Source organism: Borostomias antarcticus, assembly GCF_949987555.1.
Source record: "Borostomias antarcticus genome assembly, chromosome: 3".
Classification (NCBI taxonomy): Eukaryota; Metazoa; Chordata; class Actinopteri; order Stomiiformes; family Stomiidae; genus Borostomias; species Borostomias antarcticus.
The window spans coordinates 28,733,682-28,752,922 of record NC_140236.1 but is presented as its reverse complement, the minus strand read 5'-3'; the positions used below and the strand labels follow the sequence as shown (position 1 = coordinate 28,752,922).

The 19,241-nt window shown below is 42.4% G+C and overlaps 1 protein-coding gene across 1 annotated transcript in view; it reads right to left on the bottom strand.

Moving 5' to 3' along the window:
• The window catches only part of LOC311307324 (solute carrier family 22 member 4-like), a gene marked incomplete at both ends in the record, with an annotated part of 29,860 nt that extends 12,896 nt beyond the window's left edge, over window positions 1-16,964 (bottom strand). The window contains 6 exons of the mRNA XM_084436119.1: window positions 1,763-1,860; window positions 6,368-6,494; window positions 7,123-7,294; window positions 8,833-8,987; window positions 10,344-10,447; window positions 16,566-16,964. Of these exons, the coding sequence (XP_084292245.1) occupies window positions 1,763-1,860; window positions 6,368-6,494; window positions 7,123-7,294; window positions 8,833-8,987; window positions 10,344-10,447; window positions 16,566-16,964 (1,055 nt within the window). The remainder of the gene's footprint in view (window positions 1-1,762; window positions 1,861-6,367; window positions 6,495-7,122; window positions 7,295-8,832; window positions 8,988-10,343; window positions 10,448-16,565) is intronic.
• Between the last annotated feature and the right edge of the window lie 2,277 nt (window positions 16,965-19,241).

The following is a 19,241-nucleotide window of genomic DNA, read 5'->3' as shown; positions in this document are numbered from 1 at the left end:
TCAGAGTGGGTACAGCCCAGCCCAGCTCCTCATGGGCCGACGCCTGCGCACCACGGTGCCTGTTCTGCCCTCTCAACTGGACCCTGCACTGCTGGACGGCGATGCATTCACACAGAATTAGAAGGTGAAGGGGAGGACCTCAGGCCCCACCTACAGAGACTCCCACTCTCAGAACTAGGGTTCGGAGGGCGGTAGTTAAACCTAGAAGGCTTGACCTGTGAGCGGAGAAAAATGAGAGACTGAGCGCTTGGTTAAGTGTGTACCCTAAAGAAAACAAAAAAGAAAACAAGTGGGGGGGATGGATATGGGTACTGTTTCATGGGAAGAAAAATTAGTCCATGTTGATGTTTTATGAGGTCCCATTTGTGCACTTTAAGTAGTCTTGTTATTTGTTCGATTCAATTATCACTAACTGTTATAGTTAGAACTCCTCTCATTTTCAGGGACAGACCTTTCAACAAAAGAATAATCCTCTAAGGTCTGAGGAGACAAAGGCAGTCTACCCTTTGTTCTCTAGAAAGGGGAGATGTGGCATTATGTTAGAACATAATATAATGTTATTGGCCAATGGAAATAGAGATGGGAGCATGCGCAGTGTGAGAGCGGGAGTTGTGGGATTGATGGTCGATGGAAGTGAATAAAGTGTCGTTGCATTTAGTCAACAGTCTGTCTCATGTCTATGGTCTAGCAAACACGACAGTGGGGAAGCCTACATATTTGATGCTGTCCAAGAGTCCCGCATTGTGTGCTATTTTTGACATTTAGCCCTATTTGCAGTAACACAAACCTGTCTTCACAATGGAAGTGGACAGGGACAGCAAAAAGCGAAAATGTGTAGCCTTTTTTGAGTCGGGAAGCTCATGGTTTAATCTTACTGTATGTCAGTATGCTGTTCTGTGAAATGTAGTTTATTTGCAAAGTAAAACGAATGTTGAAACAACAGTTACATTTGAACCTAAACTATTTCATCAACCGCACTACCACTGTAAACTTCCACTCTGCTTACTTTGTAGAGACTACCCATAGTCATCCACAGGGCGGAAGTTATAGCATATCCTGATCTTGTCAGGACTTGGAAAATGAATGAATAAACTGATTACAACTAAGTGTCACAAAATGATCAAATTATCGTACATTATGGGATTTTGGGCATTATTGATCGTACATCTTACAGAGGGCAAAATTATCGTACAAATACGATAATTATCGTACATCTGGCAACGCTGTGGTGCCGGTGTGAACAGTCACGTTTGTTAACATGGGCACCGAAAGGAAACGGGCTGCGCTGACGCTTCCGGTGTGAACCCGGCATAAGGCTGGATCTGGAACTAAGGCTAGGTCTGGGAGTGAGGCTAGGTCTGGGAGTGAGGCTAGATCTTAGGTCTGGGGCTGAGGTTGGGTCTGGGACTGAGGCTGGGTCTGGGGACTTGGTATCTATGCCATACGAACCTCTACGGTTTTCTATGTTGAACTAGTCGCTAGAACGCCAGTGAGAACGGCCGGCAACAAGACTACGCCTTCTGCTTGGGATTGGTTTAAACCTGAACAAAGCTATACGCCCAAAAAACTTAGGATCGGTTCTGCAATGCGAAGTTGTTGTTGTTGCTTAACTCTGGTTGAACTACGTGTTTAGAGACTGACTCAGGAGTCTGGGCTTCTCAGGACCAGCTGGAGGTTCTGTGTTTAGAGACTGGCTCAGGAGTCTGGGCTTCTCAGGACCAGATGGAGGTTCTGTGTTTGTTGTTGGCGAGGCGGGACTCACCAGATGAGCCACAGGGTGACGGACACCCAGCGGATACTTCTGGAACGCACCAGATCACAGATGGTGTAGGTCTCCGACCTCCCCTGCTGCAACTCCCTCTAGACTCTCGCACGCACACGCATGCACACACACACACACACACATCCACACACACACAGCCATATAGGCAAGAGTGCATACATGAACACACACACACACACACAGGCATGCATACAGTACATGCACAAACAGACATGCAAGTCACAACAGACGGGTACAGGGCTCAGAGATAGACATTTTTATTTATTTGAAAGGGGTGGTCTTTTGATTAATTGATTGATCACATTTTCTACTCACATTTATCCAAAGTGCTTTACAATGGCCTCTCATTCACCCATACATTCACACACCAATGGTGGCAGCTGCCATGCAATGCGCTAGCCTGCTCATTGAGAGCAATTTGGGGCTGTGTCTTGCCCAAGGACACTTTGACATGTGGACAGGAGGGTCCGGGAATTGAACCGCTGACCCTACGGATCACTGGACAACCTGCTCCACCTCCTGAGCCATAGCCGCCCGTGAACTTTCTCAAGTATTTAACATCCACTAAACAGTAGGAGTTCCGCAAAAATAAAACATCCATTAAATACATTTATGATTCACAAAAATAAACTGAGATTCACAAATAAGTAAAGCAAATTTACACACATTGCACAATCGCTGCTCCATGCACCAACCCACCAACCACCACCAATCAACACCACCCACCAACCACCACCCACCACCAACCACCACCACCACCACCACCAACCACCACCACCACCAACCACCAACAACCACCACCACCAACCACCAACCACCCTCTTGGATCAATAAAGTTGTTTGAATCTTGAATCTCTACTGCCCTCTCCCCTAACAAGGTCCTCAGCCCTGTTACATCTAGCTGCACCACCTCATGCTCCCCTGACCCAGTCCCCCCACCTCTCTCTGTCTACTGTGCCTGAACGCCTTCCTTCCTAACCCACCTCACGAACACATCTCTCTTGTGTCAGGGTGCTTTTCCTCTACTCTGAAGACTGCACATGCTGCCATCCACAAAGAAATGAAAGGAGTGAGTTGTGAGTTTAAAATATTTGTGAGCCAATAATTTATTTGAGAAATAGAAAAATACTTTTGCATTTGTGATACATTTGTGAATGACATTTTATTTCAGCAAAACTTGTGATGTTTATTTGTGAATAATGAAACAACTATACCCCCACACATGACCTCTTTGCCATGATACTACAGTATGCAGTATGATACTATTTCTAACATAGATTATAGCTATTTTTAAGATCTGGAGAGGATGTATATATATATATATATATATATATATATATATATATATATATATATATAATCTGAGGATGATTCTCAGCATCCCCCTCCCTGTCTCCAAAGATTCCATCACTGGGGGGTCAGAGAAAGAGTTTCAAAAGAGAGGACCGAAGGCACCACTGTACTGTAAGTCAATAACCAGCCATCTGTGTCTGTGGACACAGAGGAAGTTAGAAGGAGATTTTATATATATATATATATATATATATATATATATATATATATATATATATATGAGAAATAGCTATTGCTTTTTCCTCTAACTTAAGGTGAAGGGTCGTGGAGGTCAGGTGCGCTAAGATCAGACTGGAGACTGTTGTTCCAATACTCCAAAAATGAATCCTCTATTCCCTACCTCCAACATTCCTCCTCCTCTATTCCCCACCTCCAACATTCCTCATCCTCTATTCCCTACCTCCAACATTCCTCATCCTCTATTCCCTACCTCCAACATTCCTCATCCTCTATTCCCTACCTCCAGCATTCATTACTTACCTGTCCCTCATTCCTTTCTTTCAAGACTGGATAGATGAAAGGGTTAGGGTTCATTCATTGATATAATATGATCAAGACTGGATAGATGAAAGGGTTAGGGCTCATTCCTTAATATAATATGATCAAGACTGGATAGATGAAAGGGGTAGGGCTCATTCCTTAATATAATATGATGAAGACTGGATAGATTAAAGGGTTAGGGTTCATTCATTAATATAATATGATCAAGACTGGATAGATGAAAGGGTTAGGGCTCATTCATTAATATAATATGATCAAGACTGGATAGATGAAAGGGTTAGGGCTCATTCATTAATATCGGGACTGTATATATGAAAGGGTTAGGGTTAGATGAAAGCCAGCCACCCACTGCACAGCTGTCACCAGTCTAATCCTGTTTGATGAGTTAGTCCAGGGCCAACGTATTCCTGATGGTCAGGAAAACGCACAGATAGCTGTGGAGATCTAGTGAAGGCCTCCCTGCAGCTCACTAAAGCACATTCCTCGCTCCACGGGGTTCCCCGCTTATTGCAGTGTTTTGGGTTTTGTTCCTGTCAGAAGGGCAGATTATTATGGTCACAGCTAGAGAGAAACAGGCTGAGGAGCTTTTCTAATGACAGAAGGGGAATTGTTGTTGTTGAACGCTTCTCTCCCAAAACCTCCCTCTACCTCAGTCTTATCTATCTATCTAGCTATGTCTCTCTGGCTCTCCCTCTGTATCTCTCTCTCTTCTCTCTCTCTCTCTCTCTCTCTCTCTCTCTCTCTGAAAGAGGCCAAAGGTGAGTGGGAAGATAGCAGTAGGGAGAATGAGACTGGCTGGGCACTGCTACAGAGAGCTTCCGGCCAACAAGCTGGTGTTATGGAAGCCATCTCCATGGTGCGGACGCAAGTCGCAAAACAAAAACATTCATGGACATAATTAAGAAGGATTCGGAAGTGTAGACCACCGATGAGATTGCCAGGTGTATGGAGGACCGGGATAACTGGAGACAAAGATGGGAGGCCCGTCTGTGGACGACCCAATGATCTCTCTCTCTCTCTCTTTCTCTTTTTCTCTCTCTCTCTCTCTCTCTCTCTCTCAGCACCTCTCCCTGTTTATCACTCTGTCTCTTTGAGCCTGTACTTCAGCTTACTGATGTGCATCCAGAGGGAAGTGATCTCACACACACACACTGTCCTCTGGGCAAATCCTGGACCAGTCAGGATAGAGAACCAAGGGCGTAGGTTTGCGTATGGACGGTCGGGACATGTCCCTACCAACATTTTGGGAGGCCCAAATTGTCCCTACCAACTTTTAAGCAATCTTGTTCGCATTATCTTTGGAGTGCAGTTATATTAGATCATTTAGATGGCCTTCCCATAGTTTGGAAGGACATAATTGGTACCATTTTGAGTGAGTTAACTAATTACTTTGCATTATGTTCGGAGTTACATTAGACCGCGTACCCCTTTCCTCCACCGTGAATGTGCCATCCCAGTATTTTTTATGCCTCCGCCAGGCGATCGCCTCCCCCTCCGAAGAGGATGAGGGATATCAGGAGCTTTTTCTCCGCAACTGTAAGTAACGTTAGCATTAGCTAGGTTAGCTAGCTACTGGTAAACTAAGTAGCTAACGTTAGGCATCACTTGTCTTTACATTGTGGCAAATTATCAACTGGTGATAGCCTATAGCTGGCTAGCTAGCAAACTGTTAAGATGGTTTCTATCATCCTGTAACATTAGGATAGCAGCAGCCATTACATTATTATACATTAGCTGCCGACCAGAGATTTAATTGAGTGGGACATCACGGCGTCCTCACAAATAACAACCGTTAGTGTCAGCATACTAGCCGGGCTATTAGCTAGCTATAGCTTTGTCAAACCCAGTCTGCGCTAGACGTGATGCAAATTTTCGCCATATTAAATTCCCATTAACTTATGCTAAAAAACGTCAGTGATATTAAAGTCTTAAGTTTTGATGTAAAAATAAATACATTGTTTTAGCCTGACAGGGGTTCTTGTTACAATTATAGGGGAACCGGAATACTCATAAGATAACGTTATCTAGAGATTAGCCAGCCTGTGTGAGCCGTTAAAGTTACTTTTATGAGGACTCAGGTCTGTTTTTCTTTAAACAAGCCCATCCCCGTGTAGCCTGTTTTCTTAGGCCTACAGCTAAATTAGGCTATACTTGCTAACTGGAATCTCATAATTTTCCTCTCACTATATTGGCCGGAGGGTGTTAAGTGAATAAAGTAAGATAAAGTAGTGTATGTTGAAGTACATTTTTTCCAACTATGGTATCGAATTGGGTATCCAGGATTGTGGAATTTCTCAATTGGTATTGCCAACTAAATTTCTGGTATTTTGTGACTCCCCTAATGGACAGATATATCAAGAATTTATGAGTTGAATGTCAGTCTAAAAATCCAATGAAAATCTAAATTTTTATCAAATCATTTTTATATATGAAACACAGCAGCAGTTGAGAGAGAGAGAGTGGAGGGACGCAGCAGCAACCGAGAGAGAAAGAGAGAGTGGAGTGATGCAGCAGCAGCAAAAGTCAAGAGAGAGTGGAGGGACGCAGCAGCAGGCAGGATGTGATACACTGTATTAGTATTATTCAATTTCATAAATATATGCATATTTAAGAGGTTTAACCTCTCTTCCCCAGCAAAAAAAAATGTATGCAGGCTACACTGTTATATGGTCCCTCCTAATGTTGAAACCAAACCTACGCCCTTGTAGAGAACTGACCAGACACACTCACCTGCAGAGGCTGAAAGATGATTTCCGGTGCCTCAACTCCATTCTGTTTGGCAGCTTGTCTGAGGATGGCCTCCGCCTCCTCCAGCCGGCCCTGGGAGAGAAGCCATCGTGGAGACTCTGGGATGAACCTGGACACCAGTATATATATATAGAGTAAACACACGACTACTGTGATTCTTGATTAAAATAATATACAAAAGTAAACATTGTGTGTACTCAATATGGCATATAGAGGAAGCCAAACACAGCCAAAAAAGCAGACACATATACACACATGCACAACACACATCCACACACACACACACACTGTTGAGGAATTTACATCCAAACACCTTAAACCTTTGTTCTCTCTCTCCTTTTGTAATTCATCACCTCCCCCAAATATTCACATAGCTGTGCTGTCTACAACAGAATAACCATCCTTTGTCCCCAATTGCCGCCTTTTTCTCATGTCACATGTCTGTACTCTTGGCCACGCCTGCCATTTCATATGACGTACAATGGAGTAGCCAATCACATCCTGGAAGCACCATACCTGTGTTTTGAGCACATATAAGGGGGTACTAGGCGAGCTCAAACTCACTTGTCTGGATAGACCACTCTGTTGGGTTGTCCAGAAGGTCCTTGCGCTCGTATGTTTTCACAATAAACCAGACTTAACCTTTTGAGCGAATCTTGGTAAATCCTTTTTTGACTAGATCAGTTAAATTCCATTACAGTTCACACACACACACACAAACATACACCCACACCTACCACCAGAACGGCACGTAGAGGAGGCTGGGTAGGGTGAGAACGAGCAGTAGCATTCTCCAATCCCTGATGAAGAAGGCCATCAAGGGGAGGAGCATGTAACCGACGACGAAGAACATGGACACCCCCAGGGTGGAGTAGACAATCCTGGCAGGTGGAATGAACAACTCTGTTCCTGGAGATTGAGATTAATATTATTACTTTATAAATCGATCTGCATTTTGATATATACAGTATGGATGAGAGGCTTAGGTAGAGTACTTGATTTGATGAGTCTACAGGTGTTGCATATGAACAGAGTACAGATTAGGGTTGCAAATTTCAAGGAATTGTATTAATCGATAACTGTTAACCTTAATAAACAATAGTCGATTAATTGATAAGAACGTCCCACGCTGGACTGCGCTTTGCTCGCTTCATTTTTGTGTCTTCCGCTGTGTCGTTCAAATTTCCCGGCATCTCAATTAGCCTTCGCTACATGGCGTGGCGCCCTCATGTGCAGTCAGACCTTAAATCATGATTACATTTCACGCAACTCCCGTTGATAACGTTCGTTCCACCCCAAAAAAGTTCTGTTCCATTAACAAGCAATTAATCGTGTAACCAAATCTTACTCGAGTAAATTCTTACCGCCAATTAATCGATAGTCGATTACTGTTACCATCCCTAGTACAGATATTGGCCGCGTTTCCTCATAAAGAACCTTCTTAAGGAACCCTTCTTAAGCAACCCTTTGTATGGGAGTTAAGAAGTACTTTGGAGTTAAGTGCTTCTTAATTGAAAGTTAGTTGAAAGTTTGAGCATCTATCTCTGATGCCAATGACTCCATTTATTTGGATTAAGATGAATATGAGTTTATGAGTTTATTAGTTCACCTGTATCCGGAGTGATCCAGAAATTACCGGTCTTCTTTCTTTAAAGGGGTAGTGTCCTTTTTTGAATATTTAGCCATATTTGTGGTCTGTCTACCATGAACCTGAAACATAGAGACCATAATTTCACTGATTGTTCCAGGACTAAAAATATTCAGATTGCGATACATTTCACAGGAGAGCATACTGAGACTGGTAAGATTACAGCCTGTGCTTCTCGTCTCAGAAAAGCATATTCATCATAGTTTTTTCCCCATTGACTTCCATTGTAGCCCAGTGAGAGCCTGCATAAAAACAAACTGCAGCTAACTCAATACTGGAACAATCAGTGAAATTATGGTCTCTATGTTTCAGGTTCATGGTAGACAGACCACAAATAGGGCTAAATGTCCAAAATAGCACACTACTCCTTTAATGTGCATGTAGATTTCGTTTTGCAGGGCGAAGTGTTTATTGTCTTCCTGATATTGTGAGATGCAAAACGCATCACTTCCGTTTCCACCACAAGATTTCCCGCCAGTGTACTAGCCAGTTCACTGATATTCTAAAATAATACATTCACAGGGTCTCATGCAGTCTCATGTCATGAAAATGATTTTTGGGGTATTGTTAAGGCCAATTCATAAACTAATAATAGAGGTTAATATAGAACTATAAAAAAGTTAGCTCATTGAGCTTTAAGAGTACATACATATTAAATAAAAAATATATTCATCATATAAGAATTTATTTATTTATTTTTACTTGAAAATACTTCTGCAAATAACCCTACAACCACAAAGTGTCAATTGATCAGACAAACAAAAAAAAAACATTTTTTAAGAGAAAGAAAGCAGAATACCAAGAACGAATGCAGCCACATAGTTGGAGATATGGCCCATCCCAACGAGAAAGAACAAGGTGCAGAACATGAGCCAGGACGCAGAGAACACCTGGATGAAGGTGAACAGCATCTGGACAGCCATGGTGGCAAACAGCACGATCTTCCTCCCGTACCTGCAGGGGGACAGAACCATCAGCCTGTAGCAGGATGCTCTGTTCCTCAAACACCCGCTCTCAAGAGGGGGAATATTCCAGAGAGTAAAAAATACTATTACTTGTATTTTGTAAAGATACTGTTCAGATACTGTACTGATATCAAATGTACTGTCCCAGTAGGACAAGAACCTAGCACAGGTGTCTTCATCAGAAACCCTCATGGTAGCAAGACCCTGACTGAACTAGTACAAACATTCAAGCTTCCATCAAAGCTCTCAGTGGAACAACATTAACTAAACGGCATTAAATGATTGTATGGGCAAAGTCGGTTGAATGTTTCCACAGTATACTGTATGAGCAGGACATATGCTTTATGGTCTCTTGTATTTGATGTCTTTTGTTGATGTCCTTACTTATTTTTTATTGTACTTTTGTATGTTTGTATGATGCATCTTTTATTTTATTTGAACCCTCATCCTACTCACTAGGATCCTCGCTGACCCCAGAGGTACTGGAGACTTTTTGTCATATCTCACATGTGCTTTATTCTGTCATTCCATTTTATCATGACTGTCCATCAATTTGTTCATAATGACTCCTCGTTGTTTTCTATTCAATTAGTGCTTTTTAAAAACACCAAGTATTGGGGTCCTTGGGGACCCCAGTCAAAGTACTTATGCAGTTTTAATGGGGGGGAATATGGGCAGAGTGCATGTTTGATATGGATCCTAATTTAAAGTATCACATGAATGAGCAGTTTATTAGTTTCAGAGGCTAGTGCAGTTTCTATAGATTTAAAGAACAGTGTATATGTGAATTTTACACAATATGCAAATTGTTAAAATAGCAATCTTTTTTTCTCAGTTGACATTAATTACATAACTACTAACGTTTTGAGAAGAAAAAGTTTGCTATTATGGTTGTTTCTTCCAGTAGTTTATTATTGGGGTACCCAGGAACCCCAGTCAGTAGTCCATGTTTGTTAAATATGTTGGTACGATGAGGGTGAAAAAGGTGTTAAAGAGACAGTGTCCAAGGCCATTTAACCCACTGGGACCATTATGTTTATCTTATCTTAAGACAAACCATTGCTTTTTGGAATTTGTTCAGCATAGGCTATACCAGTATACACATAAACACTCTCTCAGAAGCTCCAGTCGTACATCATAACCCAACAATATGAATACTATTGCAGTGTGTATAATTAACCCATGTTTGAACATGTATGTTCAAATATGAATATGATCTCCTTCTCTGCCCACAACAGTGTCCAATGATGGAATCTGGATTGACCTGAATTAAAAGATCAGTCTGCAGTAACGTCTCTCTGTCTGGGTGCAGAAGACATGTGTATGTGTGTTATTATGCCATTACCTGTCAGACAGCTGTCCAGACAGGAAAGAGCCAGTGAGAACACCACAGAAGAAGACTGAGGATGTCAGGGGTTTCCTCCACTTCTCCTCACACACCAGGTCCCACTAGAAACAGCCACATATGGCAAGCCGTTTTAAAGGGGCAGTTCAGAATTTGGGACATAGAGCATCATTGACGACTTGAACCTGTTTGTTCGGACCTATATGGCTCTCTCTGTAAACAGGGAGGCGGAGTGATACGTAACTAGCTGGCACTATTGTCTTCACAACAACAAGGAACGGAAGGGTAGAAGATAGTGTTAGACATTAACACAGTTATATGTGCAAATGAGGCATCGAACATGGGATCAGTTTAAACTTAACCCTATGAGGATGATGTAGCTTACCAACCATCCCAAATGTCAGAGTTGGCCTAGCCTATTTTATTTACAAATGTATAAATAGCCTAAATAGCTTATGATAACACAGGCATCCTATATGAATGTGGATTCCCATGTCAAACGAGGCGGACAAGTTCTCTTTCGACTACACAATTGTGACATTTTTTCCTCTCTGATTCCACAGACTCAAACTCCACCAACAAAAACAGTCTATTTCTGTTAACATAGCTTATGGTGAATCATTTTATCCATAACATATATGATGTGAATTTAGCTGGGAGGCGTGTCTGGTTTCGTCTCCCAATCAGACGACACACATCCATCACCAGCAGGAAAGCCCTACGAGTCTCCACCTACACACACACACACACACACACACACACACACACACACACACACACACACACACACACACACACACACACACACACACACACACACAAATTGTATTGGAAACTAGAAATGGTGCTCAGAGAGAAATGGTGCCCAGAGAGCACAGACCTCCATCCCTGAATGCATTTGGCTCTGTGCTCACCAACATTGCTCTAAATTGTCCCATGCTACACCCCTACACTGACTTTCATGAAAAGCAGTCTGTCAGTTTTTGTAATCCTAGTCCAAAAAATGAATGGAGGTGAATGGCCGTCCGGGCCGTGTTCGGGGGGCTCGTGATTCACTGGGGCGGAGGTAAAAATCACTGGAGGTGGCTGTATTTGGCTGTCTCTGTTGCGCCCCCTCCGGGTCACAGCCGGTGGGGGGCAGTGTCGTGCACTCCGGGCTCTCCCCCGCACACCTCAGTCCTAACCCTGTGTCTCTAGCATCCCCACACAGGGAGCTGGCTTCATTCTAAGTTTTGTTTTCATTCGTGGATCCGGCCCGCGATTCAGATCTGCTCCAAAATGTAATGGATTCTAAGTTGGACCATGCTACACCCTTTGACCAAGTTTTGTGAAAATCGGTCCAGTAGTTTTTGTGTAATCCTGCTAATAGACAAACGCACGCACACACATACACCACTGAAAACATTACCTCTCACCCTGCGCTGTCACTGGGGCAGAGGTAATAAAGAAACCAGCTTTTGTACTTTTGAGTGGAACCTTGGCACATCTTTTAGCACATTATTCATATTTAGAATAACAGATAAAAATATCTACAACAGAGGCCACACCTCTCCCTTCATCTGACAGCTGGACAGAGGGAAGAGAGGGGGACAACGAGACAGGAAGTCCACCTGATTATATATTTTAATTTAGTGTTACATGGTGACACGTACAAAGGTTAACTGAATATAGTTAATATAAGACAAACATTCACCCTAGTGTTCTAGGTGAGTGTGTGGGGTGTCTGGTTAATCTTGAGGTTAACCAGGAGGTCAAGCGCTGAAGGCCGAGGATGGAGAGGACATGTTCAGCTTATTCATCTGGTACACACGGCCGACACACACACACGTTATGAAATACAGCGCATATGTGCGGCTCCCTACAGTAGGAGTGTGCCTGTAATGTAGAGCTAATGCTTGTGAGAGACGCTATGATGTCAGGAGTGCTGTCCAGTGTGTGTGGACCAGAGGAGGCTCGTCCATTGAGGTAGAGGAGGTCAGTCCTCCTCAGTTTTGGGAGAGAAGAGAGGGATTAAAATATAAATATATTAATTTATTTATTTATAATTAATATTTAATATTATCTCAGTTTTGTTCATACATCAGGTTTTCCCTTTGGATAAAACCCCATTATTGATATTCTAAAGCTCCAACAGTGACATCTATAACATGCAGCTGGAGGACCCATAGATATCTATGGAAGGGAGGAATTCCTCCCTTGGGCGTGTCCCTTAGGGGTCTATTAATGTAATGCCATTTTTTCATGCTAATTTGTGATTGGCCAAAACGCTGAAAAATTACCGCAAGGGAGGACAGAACTCTGAACAGGATTTAATGATATGACATTTTGTTAGTCCAATCACATTCCAGATTCCAAATTTACTACAATGAAGGCCGATTGAGTCGGCGTTGATGTCTGTGTTTCTCTTCCCTGTGCCATTGGAGACTTTTTGTGTGTTCCTAGCTCCATAATATAATACATCCGAAAGTATTATGGGACATATTATACATCAAACTGTTTGTCTATTTGTCTTGATTCTAGCCATCTAAATATCTAAGCTGACATAAATACTTTTTGAGCTAGAGCAAGTTCCACTGGCTGGCTATAGCCAGTAACGTTAGCTACGGGGGCTATGAGGTGCACGTCAGGCTACAGCATAGACAGGCGCGCAGATTGGCTGGAGGTGCAAACTGTCGGCAACTCGTCCAAAACATTTCTAGAGACTGGGTCGCAACACCGGATCAGAGAAATGCACTGAACAGCCTGGCTCCTGCTTGCACTAGAATTGATCGCTTTGCGGTGCTTATTCCTCATCCAGTGATGGATGGTTGGATGGAAAACTTTCAACTGAATGTTCATATTGTTCTTATAATTGTAGGCTATAGCAACATAAGAGTGGAAGCTTTAACAGCAACCCAAATGAGCTAATCCCATAGCTGCACCATTGCTAGCTAGCTATGAGCGAACTGTTGGATACTGCATTTGCTGTGCAACATATTCCATTGTCTAGTTGTCAAATCTATTTGCCAACAAACTGTTTGAGAGCTAGCACACCTGTGTCCCCTAATCAAAAACATTTTCATATATCACCTAACCTCTCCAGCACTTCACCAATATCAATTATTTTCTCTCTTTAGAGAAGAGTACAATTTATTACAACAACTATTGCTTACAATGTTTTATTGTTGTTTTGTAATATTTTATCATAAATATGATAAATAAATGCTGCATGTAGTTAAAGAAAGTGTTATTCAGTTTTTCATATGCTAAAATTGACTGTAAATCCACATTTTAAAGATGATATTTCAAATAATAACTGACTGAGGGAAAGTGCCCCCCAGCGCCCATGGGCGGTTCGCCTCTCTTCCTCCTGTCCTCCTCAGTTTTTTGAGTCACCAGCCGCCACTGGTGTGGACCCACCTCCTCTCGCCACAGGCCCTCTCGTATCCAAGAGAGACCGGCCGCTCGTTTGAGGACAGGTCCTTCGTGCGTCACCATGCGGGAAGGTCATGCTCCCAACCCCATCCATCCACCTCCCTTGCCAACCTCTTTCCGAACACACAGGTCTGAGAGCAGTCTGTAAACACACAACCGTTATACTGAGTGTACATTTGGCCATATGTGAAGATACAGTCAGAAGAAGATTCGATGGGCACAGCTGGAGGACAGGTTAGACATACTGGCTACATTTGTTCACACTGACAAAGGTTGAGAAATTATACAGCTTTTGTATTTGGTGTACAGATCGAGATGAGGCTGTTCCAAAAACTAAGCTGTAAAAATAGACAACCGTAATGATGTGCTTTCTTACCTTGTGGTGATCCAGACAACCAGAATGATGTGTTTTCTTACCTTGTGGTGATCCTTCAGGATGTCGACCAGGCTTCGGTGGACGACGTGTCTCCTCTACAGCAGGAGGGCTGACCGGCCGTGGCTCCCTCTTCTCTCTCTCCAGACATGCAGCCATTTGATCAACAGTGGATCCTTGTCTCAGGATCCTTCTCTGCCACGGCCTCTAGAAAAAATAGGCAACAAAAACAGGATTCCATCGCTTTAATTGAATTAAATCAACAATTCAGTTGAACAGTTCAAACACTTTGTTGTTCTGCATTACTTTTGCAAAGTGTTACCTAGCTAGATGGAGCATATATTTTGCATTGGATGGCTTGTTCCATTAACGTTAGAGCAACCTGACGAGTTGGCTAAACAACCTGGCTGGCTAGCTAGCAGGTTGGCCTGCAAGATGTGCGATAGATATGGTAAGCTAGCGTTACCATGAACGGAACAAAGAGATGCATTCAAAATGCATATTGCACCTGGCAAAGAATGCTGGCATCTACCGACTGGCTAGAACAAGTTGGCTGGCCAGCTAGCAACTGACCTCAACAAGACATATATATATGTATACTGTATATATTATATATATATAATATATATTTATTTCGTATATTATTCAGATTCATTACACATGAAGTTAAATATTTCCAGGCAGATTGCCTCCATGCCACGCTCCACATTGATGCAGAAATTTGTGCAAAAAGAGCCCCAACCAAGTATTGAGTGTATAAATTAACATAATGAACATACTGTACAATCATAAAGATTAATACAAAAAAGGCTTGAAATATTTCACTTTGTGTTATGGATCTAGAACACATGAAAGTTTCACTTTTTGAATAAAATTACGGAAAATAATGAGCTTTCCAAAATGTAGAAATAACTACATTTTAAGTACAGTAGCATTTGGGAACCTTACCTGAACAAGCTCGACTAACAGAGAAGGGCATCACTGAGCCATCTTGCTGCGAATGCAATCATTTGTCTGATCTCCAGAAGGCTGTCCTTATATACCCGCTATGGGCGGGGCAAAACCCACATATGCAAATATGTCAGTAGTTATATGCGGATATGTCGGATATATCGGAGATTATTTCGACAAGTCACAATGATTGTAGTTACCATGTAGTCCTTCACTACCTCATCATTACTTAATCATTAGTTACTCTTTTGTGTACCTTGTTGTAGTCATACATTATACGGAGCAGTTACTAGGTAGTATTTCATTACCTAATCATTAGTTAATCATTAGGATTCAGAGTTAATCAGTAACTACTCATTAACTAATCATTGGTTCCTCAGTAACTACTATAGTAGTCCCCATCATTAACTACTCATTAACTAATCTCAGAGTTAATTAGTACCCGCTCATTAACTAATCATTGGTTCCTCATTAGTTACTCAGTAACTACTCATTTTTTGTGAAACCTTATTGTAAAGTGTAACCGACATTCTATCATGAACTAAAATTGTCACTAGTTGGCGATACTGATTAAATGTTAAAACGGCTTGCCATACCCACATACATAAATGCATGCATACGAGCACAATCACAACACAATGTGATGTAGACATGCACACATGATAACACGCCAGTATGTCTACAATATAGCCATGTCTGTAGAATGTGTGAGAATCTTTTTTTTTTAAATAGTATGAGTGAATGAGTGAAAGTGTGTGTGTGTGTGTGTGTGTGTGTGTGTGTGTGTGTGTGTGTGTGTGTGTGTGTGTGTGTGTGTGTGTGAGAGAGAGAGAGAGAGAGAGAGAGAGAGACTTAGCGAGAGAGAATGATCATATTAATTGTAGGCTATTGTAGGCCCTTTTCAGACGCATCTTATTGTTTATCATTGTTCAGGATTATTTGACTGCGGTCAAGACGGCCGACAAGTCGGAAATCACGTCAAGTGTTCCGCCCTTTATTTCGTTTTGCGCGTCCACTCATGCTATTGCGGTAAAGAGTTGGTTTTTTTCCGCATAACACCAGGTTGCCCCTTCGCTTTCATTTCCCCCCCATTCAATCAACTAAAACTACTATGGTTTGATTCAGAAAGTGAAATGATGTTCTGATGTGGCATTTCAAAATAGAAGTATTCTAAAATGTCATAAAAACTGCTGCCTTGTTATGTCCTTGTCTGTTTTGGGCGGTTTCCTCTCAATACCAATCTGAATATTGAGGAAAAATTGCAGATATAAGATTTTAGAGGCCCTTTATTTTAAAATCCCAAATCAGAATGTCCTGAAAGTTTCTTAGTGGCACTGTGAGGTGGTGTGCTACCACTCTCAAGTGGAACTATTTTCAATTGCTGAAGTGCTTTGTTACTTCACTCCAAATCGACCACAATTTCAGACTGAAAGCATGATGTAGCCTATACGGGCTGATGTAGCCCGACCCCCACTTGAACGCACCTCGGAGACAATAGTGGAGATGTAGGTCCCCTGGTCGTAGGGGTACTCCCATCCATCCAAACACGTCTCGTGGGGTATTTCGGTAACGTTCACGTCAATCCCCGGGACGAACCCTCTCTCCGAAAAGTTCGCGATGACATCGAGTCTATACCTGGCGCATCTGCTGAGAGAAAAAGTCCCACTATCTTCCTCAATGGGAATGCTGTGATTCCTCCATTCGGCACTGATGTTGGCACTTGCGGGAACGAGGCAGCGGTGAGGCGGGGTGGCACCGACGAACACGATAGACAAGCCTGCAAAACCATTGGGAATGGTACTTAGACACAAGAGGAAAAACACTACTTGTTGGAACGGCCCCCATTCTCCTAGGAAGGCAATGCTTTCCTCGTACTCTGGCATGTTGATCTGCGCGCGGCGCACACGGGACAAGTTTGACTTCAGGGCTTTCTGCCAGTAAAACCGGAAATCCAACCCCTTTTCTGCAGCAGCCAATCGCATCAATGCAACACTTCAGCAGCCAGGCTCCTATTTCAAATCTGTCATCCAAGATCTGCTTTGCTCATTTCACGGTTGCTTCATCATACGTTGGTAAGTATTAACGTTATTGACTTTTGTAACACAAAATACATAAACTGTTTACTCTTAAGTCTGTAGCTATATATTAGTTAATAGATAAAGTGATTCTTATACCTTCCTAGCTACATTTTAGCTAACGTGCATGTTAGATTTTTAGCTACATTCTGTCGAGAAAACTTCGTTAGCCAGCTAGCTAAGCCCCTTTTGTTGACTTTTACACCCATCTTTTGTGACAAAAGTCCTGTTAGCTAGATAGTAGCCTATTATCAATCTATTTCTGCCAGAAAGCTTAGCTAACGTTCATGAAAGCTTAGCTTACGTTAGTGCTGTGCATCGATCTATTTCTGTCAGAAAGGTAGTTGTCTTTCTGTTTGCTGTTGTAGCTGGTAGTGTGAACTCTAAGCCTTTATGTCAGAAAGGTAATAAGATTAATTGATCTTCTGTCAGAAAGGTAGCTAATAGTATCAGTTGCATTTCTGTTAGAAAGGTAAGTGCTGGTACTAAGTGAACTGTAGGCTTTTCTGTCAGAAAGGTAACGTTAGCCTGATAGTAATATCAGTTGTCTTTCTGTTAGAAAGGTTAATGCTGTTATCCCTGCTGCTAATAGCCTATATTGAACTGTAGGCTTTCTGTCAGAAAGTTAATATCAGTTGTCTTTCTGTTAGAAAGGTTAATGCTGTTATAGCTGGTAGTAATGAACTGTAGGCTTTCTATCAGAAAGGTAATAATATGAATTGTGCGCTTTTGTTAGAAAGGTAATAGTAATCAGTTGTCTTTCTGTTAGAAAGCCCCTGTTATAGCTGGTAGTATATGAACTGTAGGCTTTCTGTCAGAAAAGTAATAGTAATCAGTTGTCTTTCTGTTAGAAAGGTTGCTGCTGTTATAGCTAGGCTATATGAACTGTAGGCTTTCTGTCAGAAAGATAATAGTAATCAGTTGTCTTTCTGTTAGAAAGGTTAATGCTGTTATGGCTGGTAGTATATGAGCTGTAGGCTTTCTGTCAGAAAGGTAATAATAAGATGATTTGTGCTTCTGTCAGAAAGGTAATATCAGTTGTATTTCTGTTAGAAAGCTCCTGTTATAGCTGGTAGTAGGCCTATATGAACTGTAGGCTCTCTGTCAGAAAGGTAATGCTTCTCCATCACCCCCGGCAACCTGGAGGCCTGCCAGTGCAAGCCGCTCTCAGCCTTCAACCACAAAGGCGGGGCCGCGCAGATGCACGCACACAAACACACACCACACGCACACACACACACAAACACACGCCACACACACACACACACACACATTATGATCTACTCCATCACTATATAGTACATTTCTACATTGTCTACTTTACCATACACAGAGACAGAATTAAACATTGTATGACACTGCATTACACTGCGCAACATAACTACCGGTATATACTACATTACTATCTGTTACTACACAGAATATTATAAGTACTCCATGTACATTACTTCACATAATACCATCTACATTACTACGCACGTTACGAATGCTAGGCTACATTACTACTTCTACTATTACTACTACTACTCAGTATACTAAATGACTATCCACATTACTAGCAGGCCCTAGGTTCAGGGTTCTTGTTGAAGCATTTTGAATTGCGCCATCTTGGCAAATTTGAGGTCACTGGTGCCTTCTTGCATGCCCGGTCAGTGATGGTGTCCGCTCTGAGACTGGGAGGTTGTGGGTTCGATCCCCGGCTAAGGACTAAAAATGGGGCCATTTCCCTCACTGCTCCCCCAGGGGATGGGTCAAATGCAGAGAGCAAGTTTCACATACTCAGGTGTATGACAATCATTGGGACATTTACCTTTAACACACACATGCACACACACACACACACACACACAATGGGATCCACCACGAGGGCTAGACTGGTCTGGCCTCTTCGGAGGTAGTCCTGCAGTGCTTCCCTCAGGGGAGTCGAGACTGTTTGTTTAGTCCTGCCTGGTGCACGCCGTCTGATAGTGTGTGTGTCCAGAGGAGGCTGAGGACCCTGCCTGCGTCCCCATCTTCTGGATCAGCAAGTGGTTGGACTACTCCGACAAGTACGGCCTGGGTAAGAGACTACACCACCCCCCCCCA